The 17,738-nt window shown below is 40.9% G+C and overlaps 1 protein-coding gene across 1 annotated transcript in view; it reads left to right on the forward strand.

Annotated features, from left to right (window-relative positions):
- cluap1 (clusterin associated protein 1) overlaps window positions 1-17,738 on the forward strand; it is a 29,382-nt gene that overhangs the window by 6,625 nt on the left and 5,019 nt on the right. Inside the window, exons 3-8 of the mRNA XM_021565185.2 lie at window positions 6,358-6,469; window positions 6,586-6,670; window positions 7,106-7,285; window positions 14,230-14,325; window positions 14,685-14,768; window positions 14,871-15,004. Of these exons, the coding sequence (XP_021420860.1) occupies window positions 6,358-6,469; window positions 6,586-6,670; window positions 7,106-7,285; window positions 14,230-14,325; window positions 14,685-14,768; window positions 14,871-15,004 (691 nt within the window). The remainder of the gene's footprint in view (window positions 1-6,357; window positions 6,470-6,585; window positions 6,671-7,105; window positions 7,286-14,229; window positions 14,326-14,684; window positions 14,769-14,870; window positions 15,005-17,738) is intronic.

The following is a 17,738-nucleotide window of genomic DNA, read 5'->3' on the forward strand; positions in this document are numbered from 1 at the left end:
GAGCAACGACAGTCGTTGATTGATTGTTTTTTATAAGATAAGTTTAATGCTAGTTTGCAACTTACCTTGGCTTACTGCATTCGCGTAACAGGCAGGCTCCTCGTGAGGCAGGTGGTTAGAGCGTTGGACTAGTTAACTGTACAGTTGGAAGATAAGGTCCCCCGAGCTGACAAGGTAAAAAATCTGTCGTTCTGCCTCGTTCCTAGGCCGTCATTTAAAATAAGAATGTGTTCTTAACTGACTTGCCTAGTTAAATAAAGATTAAATAAAGGTGTAAAAAATTAAATATATAAAAAAATCTGCAAAATTGGCGCCCAAAAATACCAATTTGCGATTGTTATGAAAACTTGAAATTGGCCCTAATTAATCGGTCAACTTCTAGTTGAGAGCCTTGCGTCTTCCAAAACACGGCCCAGCCAAGCTGCACTGCTTCTTGACACAATGCATGCTTAACCCGGAAGCCAGTCGAACCAATGTGTCGGAGGAAACACCGTACACCTTGCGGCCATGTCAGCGTGCATGCACCCGGCCGCCACAGGAGTCGCTAGAGCGCGATGGGACAAGGAAATCTCAGCCTGCCAAACACTCTCTTACCCCAGATGACGCTGGGCCAATTGTGCGCCGTCTCATGGCTTTCCCAGTCACAGCCAGCTGTGACACAGCCTGGGATCGAACTCGGGTCTGTAGTGACCTTAGACCGCTGCGCCACTCGGAAGGCCCCAGCAAATAGATTTTAACTAACAATTGGTCATCCAAAAAATGCGGCCCTCAATTGAATTTCAAAATCCCGATTTGGCCACTGAGCCAAAAGGTTTGCCCACCACTGGTTTAGTGAGTCCACCAGATCAGAGGCCGTAGGGATGACCTGGGATGATCTCATGATAAGTGTGTGAATTAGATAATTTTCCTGTCCTGCTAAGCATTCATATTGTTACTTATCCTCTGGCTCTTTTGCACCCCAGTATCTCTACTTGCACATCATGATCTGCACATTTATCACTCCAGTGGTTAATGCTAAATTGTAATTATTTCGCCTCCATGGCCTCTTTATTGCCTTACCTCCCTACACTTCTACATTTGCCCACACTGTACATAGATGTTTCTATTGTGTTATTGACTGTACGTTTGTTTATGTGTAACTCTGTGTTGTTGTTTTTGTCGCACTGCTTTGCTTCATCTTGGCCAGGTTGCAGTTGTAAATGAGAACTTGTTCTCAACTGGTTAACCTGGTTAAATAAAGGTGAAATACATTATTATTATTTTTTTTAAATAAACAAATTCAAAAGTTAACGAGTACATTTGGGTGTCAGGGAAAATGTATGGAATAAAAAGTACATACTTTTCTTTAGGAATTAAGTAAAAGTAAAAGTTGTCAAAAATGTTAATAGTAAAGAGACCCCAAAAAACTACTTAAGTAAAAATACTTTAAAGTAGTACTTAAGTACTTTACACCACTGCTAATTTCTGTTTTTTAAGACGACAAGCTGGCGAGCTCTATAGAACAGGGGTTCCCAAACCTTTTCATTCAGGCCCCCTTCCAGCATTGGGGAACATCTTGCGCCCTTGCCATGTCTATTTATATTGGCACAAGCACTGTTCATGACACAAACTGTTCACACCCCTCTTGTTGGCTGAGCGAACATTCTGCAGGTTCAAAGCTTGTTTCCTACAATTCTACACATTTTGTTATGGGGGGCAGAGAAAATGTTCCTATTTTAAAGCAAATTTTCTTGCAATTCTCTGCATTTTGCCAGGTCTAATGTGTATTCATTAGAGTGTTATAGATAACACTCTAAGGTATGCAATGACTGACATGACAAGAGAAACTGAATATGCATTACCCGATTTCAAAAGTGCACCATGTGCATTGTACTATTACAACATTCAAGAGGAAGTTGAAAGCCAAACTGAGTTTCTTAAAAAAAAAACTCAAAATATATATACAGTCCCAGTCGACAGTTTGGACACAAAACATCCTCTCACTGTCAACTGCGTTTATTTTCTGCAAACTTAACATGTGTAAAAATGAGACAGAAACTGAACAAATTCCACAGACATGTGACTAACAGACATGGAATAATGTGTCCCTGAACAAAGGGTGGTCAAAATCAAAAGTAAGTCAGTATCTGGTGTGGCCACCAGGTGCATTAACTACTGCAGTGCATCTCCTCCTCATGAACTGCACCAGATTTGCCAGTTCTTGCTGTGAGATGTTACCCCACTCTTCCACCAAGGCAACTGTCTGGGGCCAATCCCCCCAGACATTTCTTGGGGGATTGGCCCTAGCCCTCACCCTCCAATCCAACAGGTCCCAGACGTGCTCAATGGGATTGAGTTCCGGGCTCTTCGCTTTCCATTGCAGAACACTGACATTCCTGTCTCGCAGGAAATCACGCACAGAACGTGCAGTATGGTTGGTGGCATTGTCATGCTGGAGGGTCATGTCAGGATGAGCATGCAGGAAGGGTACCACATGAGGGAGGAGGATGTCTTCCCTGTAACGCACAGCGTTGAGATTGCCTGCAATGACAACAAGCTCAGTCCGATGATGCTGTGACACACCCGCCCCAGACTATGAAGGACCCTCCACCTCCAAATCCATCCCGCTCTAGAGAACAGGCCTCGGTGTAACGCTCATTCCTTCGACAATAAACGCGAATCCGACCATTACCCCTGGTGAAACAAAACTGCGACTTGTCAGTGAATAGCACTTTTTGCCACTGTCTGGTCCAGTGACGGTGGGTTTGTGCACATAGGTGACGTTGTTGCCGGTGATGTCTGGTGAGGGCCTGCCTAGAACCCCTCAGTCCAGCCTATTGCGGACAGTCTGAGCATTGATGGAGGGATTGTGCATTCCTGGTGTAATTTGGGCAGTTGTTGTTGCCATCCAATACCTGTCCCACAGGTGTGATGTTCGGATGTACCGATCCTGTGCAGGTGTTGTTACACATGGTCTGCCACTGCGAGGACGATCAGCTGTCCGTCCTGTCTCCCTGTAGCGCTGTCTTAGGCGTCTCACAGTACGGACATTGCAATATTTTGCCCTGGCCACATCTGCAGTCCTCATGCCTCCTTGCAGCATACCTAAGGCACGTTCACGCAGATTAGCAGGGACCCTGGGCAGCTTTCTTTTGGTGTTTTTCAGAGTCAGTAGAAAGTGTCCTAAGTTTTCATAACTGTGACCTTAATTGCCTACCGTCTGTGACCGTACCATAGATGCATGTTCATTAATTGTTTATGGTTCATTGAACAAGTATGAGAAACAGTGTTTAAATCCTTTACAATGAAGATGTGTAGAAGTTGAAGAAGTTATTTGGATTTTTCAAATTGTCTTTCAAAGACAGGGTCCTGAAAAGGGGACATTTATTTTTTTGCTGAGTTTATTTGGGCTGCAATCTGAAGTTTATTTAACTCTAATGAATTTATCCTCTACAACAGAGTTAACGCTGGGTCTTCCTTTCCTGTGGCGGTCCTCACGAGAGCCAGTTTCATCAAAGCGCTTGGTGGTTTTTGTGACTTTTCCAGAAGCTACTCCTGTGTTTTCTTGGCTGTGTGCTTAGGGTTGTTGTCCTGTTGGAATGTGAACCTTCGTCCCAATCTGAGGTCCTTAGCGCTCTGGAGCAGGTTTTCATCAAGGATCTCTCTGTACTTTGCTCTGTTCGTCTTTCCCTCGATCCTGACTAGTCTCCCAGTCCGTGCTGCTGCAGAACATCCCCACAGCATGATGCTGCCACCACCATTCTAGACCGTAGGGATGGTGCCAGGTTTCTTCCAGATGTGACACTTGGCATTTATGCGAAAGAGTTCAATTTTAGTTTCATCAGACCAGAGAATATTGTTTTTCATGGTCTGAGTCCTTTAGGTGCCTTTTGGCAAGCTCCAAGCTGGCTGTCATGTGTCTTACTGAGGAGTGGCTTCCGTCTGGCCACTCTACCATACAGACCTGATTCGTGGAGTGCTGCAGAGATGGTTGTCCTTCTGGAAGGTTTTTCCATCTTCACAGAGGAACTCTGGAGCTCTGTCAGAGTGACCATCAGGTTCTTGGTCACCTCCCTGACCAAGGCCCTTCTCCCCAATGGCTCAGTTTGGCTGGGCGGCCAGCTCTAGGAAAAGTCTTGGTGGGTCCAAACTTCTTCCATTTAAGAATGTTGGAGGCCACTGTGTTCTTGGAGACCTTTTTTTGGTACCCTTCCCTAGATCTGTGCCTCGACACAGTCCTGTCTCGGCGCTCTACGGACAATTCCTTGAACCTTTTTTTTTCTCGGACATGCACTGTCAACTGTTGGATCTTTTATATAGACTGTTATGCGCCTTTCCAAATCATGTCCAATCAATTGAATTTATCACAGGTGTATTCCAATCAAGTTGGATATACATCTTAGGGATGATCAATGGAAACACAATTCACCTGAGCTCAAATTTGAGTCTCAAAGCACAGGGTCTAAATACTTAACTTATTTAAATAAGTTATCTGTTTTAAATGTAATACATTTGCAAAAGAAATTAGAAAACAATTTTCACTTTGTCATTGTGGAGTATTGTGTGTAGATTGAGGTACACATGAAATTTAATACATTTTGCAGTAAGGCTGTAACCTAACAAAATGTGGAAGAAGTCAAGGGGTCTGAATACATTTCGAATGCACCGTATTTGTATCATACCTTAGTTCTTTGAGGTTTGTCTTTTAGAAGAGCACAAAAGGCACATGTAGCGACAGCGAATTGTCCCAGCTCCATCGATTTCCATACAATATTGATGTGAGTGATTGAATTTGCGCTCACTATTGATTACAGTGGAACAAGCTTCGAGTGGACGCTTGGCAAACGTTGTCGTGTGTACAGTTTACAAGGTACAAATTTAGCAAAATACAAGTAATCTGTGCCTAAAGTCTGCACCCCTTTAACTTTTTTTTTTTCACAAAGTGAAAAGAAAGAAGGCTGTTTTTAGAAAATCCACCCCAAATCATCCATTCTGTTTGCAACAAGGCTGTTAAGTAATACTGCAAGACAACACAGCAAATAAATGTACTCTCTGGCCTAAATTTTAAAACTACAGGGTTGGGTCAAATCCAATACATCACAGTGAAACCTTCTCTTTTTTCATGTATTGTGTTAGCAGAATCATGTTATGGGTATGCTTGTCATCAGTAGGGACTGGGGAGTTTGTCAGGATCAAAATAAATATGAAAGGAGCAAAGCCCAGGTAAAAAGTTAGAGGAAACCCCACCTCAGTCTTCTGAAAACCTAGCCCTGGGATAGTTTTATTTTTCACACAAGAATTACACATTTGAATGCCAAAGACACACCAGCATGGCTTTCCAAGGAGTGTTGAGTGTTCCTGAGTGGTCGAGACTTAAATTTGTTTGAAAATCAGAGACGAGGTTTGAATATTGCTGTCCATCAATGATTCCCAACCAAATGTAATGAGCTTGACCAATTATGCCAAAAACAGGTCAAGTAGTACCTGAAGTACTCACCCATCACCCATAGACACAAACAAACATTATCAGGAATACCTATTTACCATCTAAGTTAGCTAGTTAGTTAACTAGCAAGCTAGACTGATGGTTTATAAAAGCCAAAGAATGATCAACATGTTTTAATGACTAATATCTAGTGTAGCCATCTAGCCAGGTTAATGTTGCTATCTAGCTAGCAACCATGAGCTAGCTAGATAACAATTATTGTGTAAACTTAAACTACCTAACACAGTTCACAGAATTGTCCATTTTAAACAGATTTCAGTAACACGAGATAGTTAACCCAGAGATTATTACGTTTGCAGTCTCGTCAAGATCGTCATGGCCCATGTTTGTGACATGACGTTTGTGACAGGAATGTATAGACTAGCCACATTAGCAGCTAATTAATTTTAAATAGGGTAAATGGAGGCAAATGTTTTGATAAAATTCACCTTGTCAGAGAAAGATTTACATGGTTATCAAAATGTCACATTAGGGTAAGCCTACACAACACAGACCTTATTTGAAGTGGTTGTGAAATCCCCAAAGGGAAACATTTTATGGGGGGAAAAAACTAATGGAACCATTTCCGTGGTTTGAACACTAGGTTTTATGGGTATTATGACTCATACTGTGATACTCTAACATTAGGTAACGTTAGCTACGTGATGAAAACAAGATGTTTCTCCTAAGGTTTGCAATACAGGGTGGCTATCTGCCAAAGTAATCTAGCTTTCTTGCTATTTATGGTAGCAGATAGGTAAAAAAAAAAAACTATTGGTCCAGGCATCATGACACTAGTTACACAATTAGTTGGAAACCAGTAGAAAAAGGTATCAGCCAGCAGAAAGTAGTTAGTGGATCTCATTATAATGCAAATAACCATCTCTTGACAGATTTCACAGAAATGATGCGGGCTCTGGGCTATCCTCGCTTGATATCCATGGAGAACTTCAGGACCCCCAACTTTACCCTGGTGGCAGAAATTCTCATTTGGCTTGTGAAAAGGTGATAAATAGGCGACGTCTGACAAATGCAGTGGCCAGTCTTCTGACAAATGCACACGATACAGCACACTGCTGCAATGATTGTTATTGTATCATATGTTTCTGTCGTTCCAACAGATATGAACCGCAAATGGACATACCGAGTGACGTGGACACGGAGACAGACAGGATTTTCTTCATAAAGGCAGTGGCCCAATTTATGGTAAAGATGCAATGTCATTTGTTTAAGGCCGCATCTCGCCTCCCTGGATCCCTTTTCCCCAGAGCTAAAGTCCCGTCAGCCTTGGTCTTACTTTGTTAATTGGGCACCATTCGCCAGGGTACAGTAGAGCAGAGACCGTGTGTCAAGTATATGCAGCGAAGCTTAGGGACCTTTAGCTGTCGGGAAGAGGGGTCCAGAGAAGTTGGATTCACAGCCACTCCTTTTGTTAAATGAATTTGTCTGTTTGTCAATATTTTGCTTATTTTGAGACCGCCCATATTTGTCTATCGTATATCTTATTATTTTGTAGTAACTGTTCTACAAGGCCACTTTAATTTTAGCGCTATCGTCTTTAGAAAATAAGGGAATGTGTAGTTTACGAGGCAAACCGGTTTTTAAGAGGGGAACTCAAAATGTGTTTTCACCTGATTCCAGGCAACAAAGGCTCACATCAAGGTGAACACAAAGCGTCTGTACCAGGCTGATGGCTACGCTGTGAAAGAGATGTTGAAGATCACCTCAGTGCTGTACAGTGCCATGAAGACCAAGGAGATGGCCTCAGGGGACAAAGTGGAGGAGGACAATAGCAAATTCAAGTTTGACTTGGGTTCCAAGGTGAGAATGACACTGTAACATGTACATGTTGCCAACTCCATGTAGGCCTACCTTCAAATATGCTAGCTCCATGTACCTTCTATGTAACAAAAAAAAATCGACCAAATGAGAAAAGATCTGCAAGAAATTGTTATTTTTAGGAAGAAATGGGGTGGAGGTCCAAAATGGTTGACCGGTACTGTAGGTTTCTACGGTTCTGCTGAAAGATTCTGTTTAGCCCATAGATATGACTAGGTTAATATTAGCAGGGGACCCCTGACATAGCAAAGACTGCATGGGGTTTCTCTGTTGGTGTTACAGGGTTATTGGTATTGTAATATATTCAGCCCCACAGACAAGGAGATAATCCCAGCCCTGCCTGTGAAGACAGTTCAGACCTGTTGGGGGTTCGACCACAGATGTGACAAATGGACAATTTTGCTTAAGGTTTAAACAGATTTTTTGTTTTTTGTTTAAAACGGTAAGATAAAGTCATAAAATTCCACGTCAATTCACAATGCAAAATAATGGTCCTATTATGACCGCTAGGGCCAGGCATTGAAGTTAAAAGTATATCTACCGCAGTCATATACCCTTGAAAGTGCCTCGGTTACGGCGTTTTTGTTTGTCTGTAAGAGTACACTACGGCTTTTTAACACTAAACCGCCTGGCTTTCAGCCTATAAGTACCCGCTAGAGAACGTTGCCGGGCGTCACCTTTAGCATATGCATCAGATGCATATCCACCCACAATGTGTACAAACATAAGCACCAACTCTTGTTAAATAGTGCGTAAAGGATGAATTGCATGAAGAAATATTATTGGAAATAAATCCATGTAGAAATTTAGCCACAATAGTGTAAATTTACAAAGTCCTAGTGAAAAACATGGGCCTGGACTTTGTAGAATTACACTATAGGCGGATTAGCATCGTTTGCTTCCCCTTGCTCATCAACTCGGATAGCATCAAGGATATGTTTTTCAGTATTCTAAAAGTCTAGTGCAACACGTAGAATGTTTTAATTTCCCCTTATGATACATTTAGTAATAGTTATAGTAAATTAAACAGTCCTGTAACAGCTTCTTTTGACAAAGTAAAAGAGAATGATACAGTATTAACCCGCAAGCCACGCCTTCAAATTAAAATCATGAGCGCCAATGCTGATGGGTAGGCATAACACGAACTCGTCATCACACTATTATTTTTATAAATTAAATCAACCTCTTCACCATCCTTATCATTCAGTTAGGCCTAGTTTAATTGTGAAGTAACGTGCACAATTATCACCCATTCATTCTTATCTATAACCTTATTTTACCAGGTAAGTTGACTAAGAACACATTCTCATTTACAGCAACAATCAGGGGAATAGTTACAGGGGAGAGGAGGGGGGATGAATAAGCCAATTGGAAGCTTGGGATGATTAGGTGGCATGATTAGGGGTGTTAACACCCCTACTTTTACGATAAGTGCCATGGGATCTTTAGTGACCACAGCGAATCAGGACACCCGTTTAACTTCCCATCCGAAAGACGGCACCCTATACAGGGTAATGTTCCAAATCACTGCCCTGGGGCATCGGGCTAATATTTTTTTAGACCAGAGGAAAGTGCCTCCTAATCCTTTTGGTCTCTCATCCAGGACCAACCCTGCTTAGCTTCAGAGGCAAGGATGCAGTGTGGTATGCTTCAGTGCGGAGAGAGACAGAGACACATGCCCTAGTGCCTGGCTGGGTACAAACATCCTACAGCTCATTGTCTTGCGGGTTAAGTTGTGAATAGTTGTGGGGTAAAAAGGCTTTTCTGTTTGTGAGTTGAAAAATTCTGACATGAGCAATGTAAAATACAACCATTTTAGGAAAAGTCAGGGAAGGACATAGCTTTTTTGTGGTAGGAATCGATTCCTAAGATTCAGTATTTTTGTAATGGATGAGACCGATTTTAGTTGCCGTGCTTCCGAGAACACAAACACTGATCTTTCATAGTGAGCTAGCAAGGGACGGAGAGAGACAGGAGGGGCGTGCTGGAATGTTGTATTTCGCAATTTCTTGTCTTTCAATGTCTCGCAACTTGAGTAATGCAGGGCTTTATCATCAATTAATAGGCTAGGATATTTTACACGCAACAGACCGAAGACTGAACACACACTCGCATCATTAGCGAAGAGAAAGAGCTGGCGAGACAGTGATTTGAGTATTGTGGAGGGGGGAAAACCGTTGTTTTTCCATTACGGATTTTTTCTTAACGTTAAAGATCCCAATTTCGTTTAAACGTTCACACCCCTAGGTTCGACCCTCCTAAATTGGTTGGGATTTGCATTTTGACCACTTTGGGCATCTCTGTACACACTGTTGTAGATCAGAATCTTAGAAGGAATGAAAAAATTATATATTTTACTAGACAATTATCACAGATGATTATGACAAAGTATGCCATAACAATTTTGTTGATATTAGTGGCGCAGCGGTCTAAGGCACTGCATCTCCGTGCTAGAGGTGTCACTACAGGCACTCTGGTTCGAACACAGTGCCACTGACCAAAGACTGTGGGTTCTCCTTCTCCTTGGCCGATGTAAGACATTTAATCGTGTTCACCCTCGCAAGGTTGCCGGCCCAGACGGCATCCCTAGCGTGTCCTCGGAGCATGCGCAGACCAGCTAGCTGGTGTGTTTACGGACATATTCAATCTATCCCAGAGATGGCCACCATTGTTCCTGTACCGAAGAAAGCAAAGGTAACTGAACTAAATGACTATTGCCCCATAGCGCTCACTTCTGTCATCATTCTGGACTCCAAAAGCAACAAGCCCATCTCCAGAAACTCCTGTACCCCTATATAGGTCCTAGGGGGACATTTAAGCATATACCTGATAACATTATTTTGCATGACCTGTATTCTCTTTTTCAGCTTTTTTGATAGCCCACTATACCATGCAGAGCAGGCATAATCAAAATTACACTGAATCAAGGTTGAGACATGCAGTTTCTTAACTTTGCTGTTAAAATATCTAGTGTTACGATATAAACCATTTCAATTCGTTTGCCATTTTAGAAATAGTTTTAGCAGCAATCTGGTCTCCAGAAAGGGATTGATCTAGGGACACACCAAAATAAGTTACACTTGTTTTAGATTCATTCTCCTTGCCTGCACAGTTTACCTTTTATTTTGTCAGCCCAAAACATCTGTTTTGTTAAAAAAAAAAACGTATTCAGTTTTTCCCCAAATGTCGCAACATTTTGTTCAGTCAACCAATCTCTAGCAAAATGCAATTCCTCTATGTAAACTGTGTCCTTGACTGATATCAGCATAAAGCAGGAGTTTGCACTTTACTGTATCTGGCATGTCATTAACATATATAAGAAATAAGAGAGGCCATAAAATTGATCCCTGCGGTGCTCCACAGGATATTTCTTTGGCCTCTGACAGAACATCACCAACATTACGTACTTGGGTTCTGTTGGTCAGATAAGACCAAAACCAATTCACTGCTACATCATTTAGACCCATGCATTTCAGTTTCATCAGGAGAATATCATAGTTCACAGTGTCAAAATATTTCAGCAGGTCTAACATGATCATACCTGTATAGCTCCCCTTCTCACTTTCCTGCCACAACAACTATCTAATACACACAAAAGTAAAGGAATAAGAATATATACACTACCTTTCAAAGTTTAGGGTCACTTAGAAATGTCCTTGTTTTTGAAAGAAAAGCTACTTTTTTTGTCCATTTAAAATAACATCAAATTGATCAGAAATACAGTGTAGCTATTGTTAATATTGTTAATGACTATTGTAGCTGGAAATGGCTGATTTGTTTAATGGAATATCTACATAGGTGTACAGAGGCCCATTTATCAGCAACCATCACTCCTGTGTTCCAATGGCACGTTGTGTTAGCTGATCCAAGTTTATCATTTTAAAAGGCTTATTGATCATTAGAAAACCCTTTTACAATTATGTTAGCACAGCTGAAAACTGTTCTTATTAAAGAAGCAATTGAATATCTGGAGCATCAGCATTTGTGGGTTTGATTACAGGCTCAAAGTGGCAATAAACAAAGACCTTTCTTCTGAAACTCATCAGTCTATTCTTGTTCTGAGAAATGAAGGTTATTCCATGCGAGAAATTGCCAAGAAACTGAAGATCTCGTACAACGCTGTGTACTACTCCCTTCACAGCACAGCACAAACTGGCTTTAACCAGAATAGAAAGAGGAGTGGGAGGCCCCGGTGCACAACTGCACAAGAGGACAAGTACATTAGAATGTCTAGTTTGAGAAACAGACACCTCACAAGTCCTCAACTATCAGCTTCATTAAATAGTACCCGCAAAACACCAGTCTCAACGTCAACAGTAAAGAGGCGACTCCGGGATGCTGGCCTTCTAGGCAGAGTTGCAAAAAGCAAGCCATATCTCAGACTGGCGAATACAAAGGAAAAATTAAGATTGGCAAAATAACACAGACACTAGAAGGCCAGCATCCCGGAGTTGCCTCTTCACTGTTGACGTTGAGACTGGTGTTTTGTGGGTACTTTGTCCTCTGTTACCATGCACAGCTCAAACAAATAATTTGTGATACCTTTGCTATGGTTAAAGTTGTTAATGAAAGACTGGCCATCGCGTCCAGAGCAGGTCGGTAACAACTTAACCAGAGATGAGGCTATAGTGGTAAAAAATATATATATTTGCAGCCTTTGTCTGGTCATCACATAACACATCATCAATATCCAGGCCAACACTACAGGATTTGACCTTATGGAGAGTTTTTGAGACAATGTCCTTTAACAATTTCCACAGTTTACGAGTCTGATGTAAGTTGTAATTAACAGTGTCTATGTTATGTTTGGATTTGACCTTATCCATTGTGTATCTGGTTTATACAGTTACTATAACCATCATAATCTTGTAGATTTGTCCTTTTGAATTTGGCCAGGTAGGGATCCCTTTTTCTTGTGAGGTCTAAGATCTCGGAAGTGATCCATTTCCCTGACCGCTGTATGATTCTAATTTGTTTCATCGGAGCCAGAGAGTCGAGTGCAGACAGAAACAAATCTTTAAAAGATACCAAGCTTGATCAACATCACAGTTTTGTACATGAGACCAATCCAACTTTCCAAGTACTTCTACAAACGTTCCTTTGAGTATTGTTTCATAGACCGTACCTTCATGTAGTTGGCTCAAGTAGCTCAAGTAGTATTTTGGATTTCTTACGGGTACAGTAGGTTGCCATATGATCACTAAAAACAATATTTAAGACTCCTGACTGACAGACATTCTCTTGGTCTGATGATACAATAATCAAATCCAAAGTTGACTTACTTTCTACACACCCGGGTTGGCTCAACAATCAGTTGTTTCAGTTATACAGGGCATTTACTAGTGTACATTTCTTGGGTGATAACTGCACATTTGTATTACAATCGCCAAGCAGAATATATTCTCTATCAGCAAATACATTGTGATCACAGCAATTTGATTCAAGTAATCATAGAAATTAATCTGCTTAGGAGTCCAATAGCACACACCAACAACTATATTACGACATTTAGGAAGAAGTTTATCTACTGGTGCAACCTCAATCCATCCATTTTCAGATCTGAATGAGGATTAAAATGCACATCATTAAAACGCACATGCCGCCACCATTTCAGTCAATTCTATGAATGCTATAACCAGGTAGCTCAACCTCATTGTCCTCAATTGACCCGTCGAGCCATGTCTCAGTCACAGCAACTACTGCAGCCCAGGTGTTAGAAGCGAGGAGCTTTAATTCCTCTAATTTCGGCAGCAGGCTCCATGTGTTGACATGAATAAAGTGAAGTCCTTTCCGATTGAAACAGTCAAACATGTCATTTTCTGTGCCCACTGCTGACACATCAACTATCTCATCTAGATTGCACTCATCATCCCTGCTTGTGTCCGGCATCGCAATGTATGCTGTTTAAACATAGTGCCAGACATTGGAAACAAGCGACGTGTTACTTTGAGACTTTACAGCTTCATCATATGACAAGGGTTGGATATCCCCACACTTACTTGGCGCTTTATGCTTATGTTGCAGAACGATACATTGCATGAGGCACACAGATGCAGTCCTCCATAACATTCAGGCTGTAATCAGTACTTGAACAAATCAATAACTACTGGTGACAACTCAAAACTAGCAGTCACAACCAACAGCCCTTAAGTACTGGGCCCAGATTCACAAAACCTACTTGAGAAAAAATGTCTTAACTGCCATTTTTCCCCTTAGCTTAACATTCTTCTTAAGTCTTTAGTTAAGTTGCTATTCCTCAAAAAGATTATTGGAAATGTTATTGCGCTACTTATGTTGTCCTGAAGCAAAAAGTTAAGAAGAAATTTGATTATTGAAAATAAAGTTAATGGAAAAATGGTTAATTCTAAGATAGCTGAACCCGTGCCTTAAACTCAGGGCAGTGAGAGAAAAAGCTAATGAAAGCAATTGAACATGTTTAATTCACTCACAGACTTCATCTGAAAGTTTCATTATTGATTATTTTAAACCCAAAAACATGTTTTAGAACAGTAATTTCAGTACAAAATATGCTAACATGATTGCTAGCTAGATAGCTAAATAGGTTGCCTTGCAACAAACATTCGTAAGAAGATGTTTGAAAAGTTCATAAGAAAATCATTAGATCTTAAGATATTGTTGATGAATTACACTTACGAACTATCTTATGAACTTTTTTTCCTTTAACTTATGTTTTGCGTGAAGAAGTGTTTTGTGAATCTGGGCCCTGGTGTTTTTCCCCACTATTACAATATATTTAGTTATTGATGATTGTGGCTGGTGACACCACCATGAAAATTGCACACAAAAAAGGAAAGGAAAACAACTATCGTCAAGAAATGTTATTTTCTGTATTACGTGTTGGTGTTTTCAAATGTACATTTCCAGGCTTTTCCCTCTGAATTCTCCTTCTCTTGTCTGTGATCCAGATTGCAGACCTGAAGGCAGCGAGGCAGCTGGCCTCGGAGATCACGTCTAAAGGAGCGTCGCTTTACGACCTGCTGGGGAAGGAGGTGGACCTGAGGGTGAAGGAAACAAACACACACACAGGCTCAGAAACACACCACGGCTGGGGAAAGCAATCAGACATTTTGACTGCATGTCTGGGACTGTGGGTGACGGTTTGACAGCCCCCCTAATATGTGGAGATGTTACCAAAGACATCTGTATCATTTAAAGTATTTGACACGGCACTTGATTTGAGAAGACATTGGAGCGCTGCAGACAGGCACACACTGGTTACTTAGAAGTATGAACCCCACAAACCTTGGGGAAGAATGTCTATGCAATTCCTCACCAGAATCTATGTGAGAGATTATAATGACATGTTGTCTTTGAGAGTTGAACCTTATCATGTTAATCCTGTCTCTTTTTTTCATTATAGGAGATGAGAACTGCTGCCATCTCCAGACCCTTGGAGATCAATGAGACAGAGAAGGCCCTCAGAGCAGCCATCAAGGAAGTTTTGGTGTGTATTGTCTTGAGATACAGACACGGCTCATATGTCTGTTCCACCAGCATTCACTCTCGATAGCAACCACTCTAGTTAATGTCTTGCTCTGTGGTCCAGGAAAGCGTGGATAAAACCAAAGACATGCTGAACAACGTGTCCTCAGATGAGACCAGTCTGGAATCCAAAATGGAGAAGAAGAAACAGGAGCTGGAGAGGAATCAGAAGAGACTCCAGACTCTACAGAGTGTACGGTGAGTTAGGAGAAACTTCTGTGGCAATTATGTGTTTAAAATAAAATATATATATATATATATATTTAGAAGGACTGAGAAGCTCTGTTCTGATGACTTTTTAAAAGGACATTGTACTCCAAAATGAATGAAAATACAATTATGCTGACACCATCTAAAATATAATTTCCACCTCGAGAAATGAGCCCAATAACATATTGGTCAAATTATTTTAACATATTGGACCATGAAATTAATGGAACATATTTTAACATAGGCTATATGCATGGTCCCTATTATCAGGTATGCTATTAGCGCTGAGCATTATAACCTGTAGCCCAACTGACGCAGCATAGTGGCTATAAATAAATAGGCTGAAGCATTGTGTTGCCTATGTTAATTTACTAGGGATGTGCATCTTTCCCTTTCAAGATGATTTGATACGTGTCTAGATACATGGGCTCCGACACGATACAGGAAGGATACGTTTTAGTTTGAAATGATTCGAGAAAAGTTTGATATGATTCGATGCACTAACATTTGTTGCATAAACATGAATTTTCTATTCTAAATAAAAAATCTGCTCATGAGCTGGATCTGAGATGATGTGTGTGTGTGTTTATGGTGTATGTACTATTTTATTTATTTAACCTTTATTTAACTAGGCAAGTCAGTGAAGAACAAATTCTTATCCGCAATGGCGGCCTAGACCGGCCAAACCAGGACGATGCTGGGCCAATTGTGCACCGCCCTATGGGACCCTCAAAGTGATTTATGTCCTCATTATGAGATGATCAACCCTGTATATCTAAAAATGACCATATACAGTACACTGATTATTTAAAGCAGAACTACCAAAACTATTGCTGATGGTGAACCTGAACAATTAAAATAATGTATAGCCAGATGTCTCCGGTAGTTTACTTTCATTCTTGTAAAACCCAATTTTCAACTGCGCATAGATCACAATAGCCTAGAAATTACATAGGTTGTCACTCAACCAATGAAGCCTAATATCACATCACGCAAGCCATTGTAGCGTTTGAATGCGGAAGGTGCCGCGCAAGATCAGGAACAGGTTGCCTACCTCGTGAAGCTGAAAATAGTGCGCGGTTTGATTAGGCTACTGATATTGCCTGGTTCGGCATGCAAAATGACTTGTAGATTGAGAAATTGAGTTGAGAAATAAATCAAGTAGGAATGGAAAACTGGGACCCCCCCCTTTTTTTAAACAAAGATCATTAAAACTGCTGTTTTTGTGATTGCAAGAATTGTTGTGCTTTGACTGCTTATAAGAATGCATGTTTCCCTCCCTAAGGCAATTGTAACTTGAATGCATATTGATAGGAATATTTATCTTGCATAGAACACACAACAACAAGCCAAATAGGTAAATAGATCAACCATTCTACTATGGGGTTGTCAGATTTTTCTGTTCATTACATGTTTTGTTTGCAGCGGGAAATTAAATGTGGACTGTTCGAGCATCTTCAAAATGACTGCAGCGGGAAATTAAATGTGGACTGTTCGAGCATCTTCAAAATGACTGCAGCGGGAAATTAAATGTGGACTGTTCGAGCATCTTCAAAATGACTGCAGCGGGAAATTAAATGTGGACTGTTCGAGCATCTTCAAAATGACTGCAGCGGAAACACTGCTAAGATCGCATGGCAAATGTGTAGAATTGCAGGATATTTGCTTTAAAACTGCACATTTTCTCTCAGATCCATGGCAAATGTGTAGAATTGCAGGATATTTGCTTTAAAACTGCACATTTTCTCTCAGATCCATGGCAAATGTGTAGAATTGCAGGATATTTGCTTTAAAACTGCACATTTTCTCTCAGATCCATGGCAAGATGTGTAGAATTGCAGCAACATTTTTGTCACTGCGGCCAACAGGAAGGCCTCTAAACTTTCAGTCGGCGACCGCACCATTGGCTTCGCACCACTTACGTCTCATTTTGATCCAAAAAAATCCCTGGTTATCTCCAGAGTTTTTAAATAGTTAGAACAAATAAGTTGAAGCTCTGGTAACATGGATAACTATTGAAAGATGGCTGCTATATGTTTTTTTCCCCTACATTTTATAATAAACACGATGCAACTTTTGGTAGATAGGCTGCTGGCAGGTTGCAGTACAGCAAAGCCAAGTCAGCCAGTGCTCATGGTTCTCACAGGGGAAGTGAAATGAGAGGCTACATTGACTTTGCTCATGATCATGCACACCACAAATGACATGTAACTAACTATAAGTTCCTTAAATTGTATTTCGCGGGTGCCTTTTCATTATCTGGTTAGTAGACACTTGTGGAGGTGCAAAATAATATTTTAATTTGCCCCACGGCTCAGGTGGCCACAAGGCTATTTGTCTCATCTCATTTGCAGCTGTTTCTGATTTAATAAACAATGCCATACTGGTGGGTGGTAACATTCAAATAAAACCCAGCCCTTAAACAAAACGTAAGCCCGAGAATTATGTGTGTGTCATATCATTCACACGGATTTGCATTTAGTGGGCAGTACGGATTTGTCACTTCAAAGGCCAAATATATCATACTTGGGCTAAAACGATTACTTATTGACTTAAATCATTGTGCAAAATCATGGGTAAGCTCTTGCCATCATCTTTCAACTCGAAAAAGTTGATTTCTACTGTTGTGGGTGTTTTAAAGACATTGTAGGAGGCAAATCCAGACAGCAAGAAGTATGATAGCACATTGATTAAGGTGTTTTTTTTATTTTTATGCTCTGAC

Source organism: Oncorhynchus mykiss, chromosome 16, assembly GCF_013265735.2.
Source record: "Oncorhynchus mykiss isolate Arlee chromosome 16, USDA_OmykA_1.1, whole genome shotgun sequence".
In the NCBI taxonomy this organism is placed as follows: domain Eukaryota; kingdom Metazoa; phylum Chordata; class Actinopteri; order Salmoniformes; family Salmonidae; genus Oncorhynchus; species Oncorhynchus mykiss.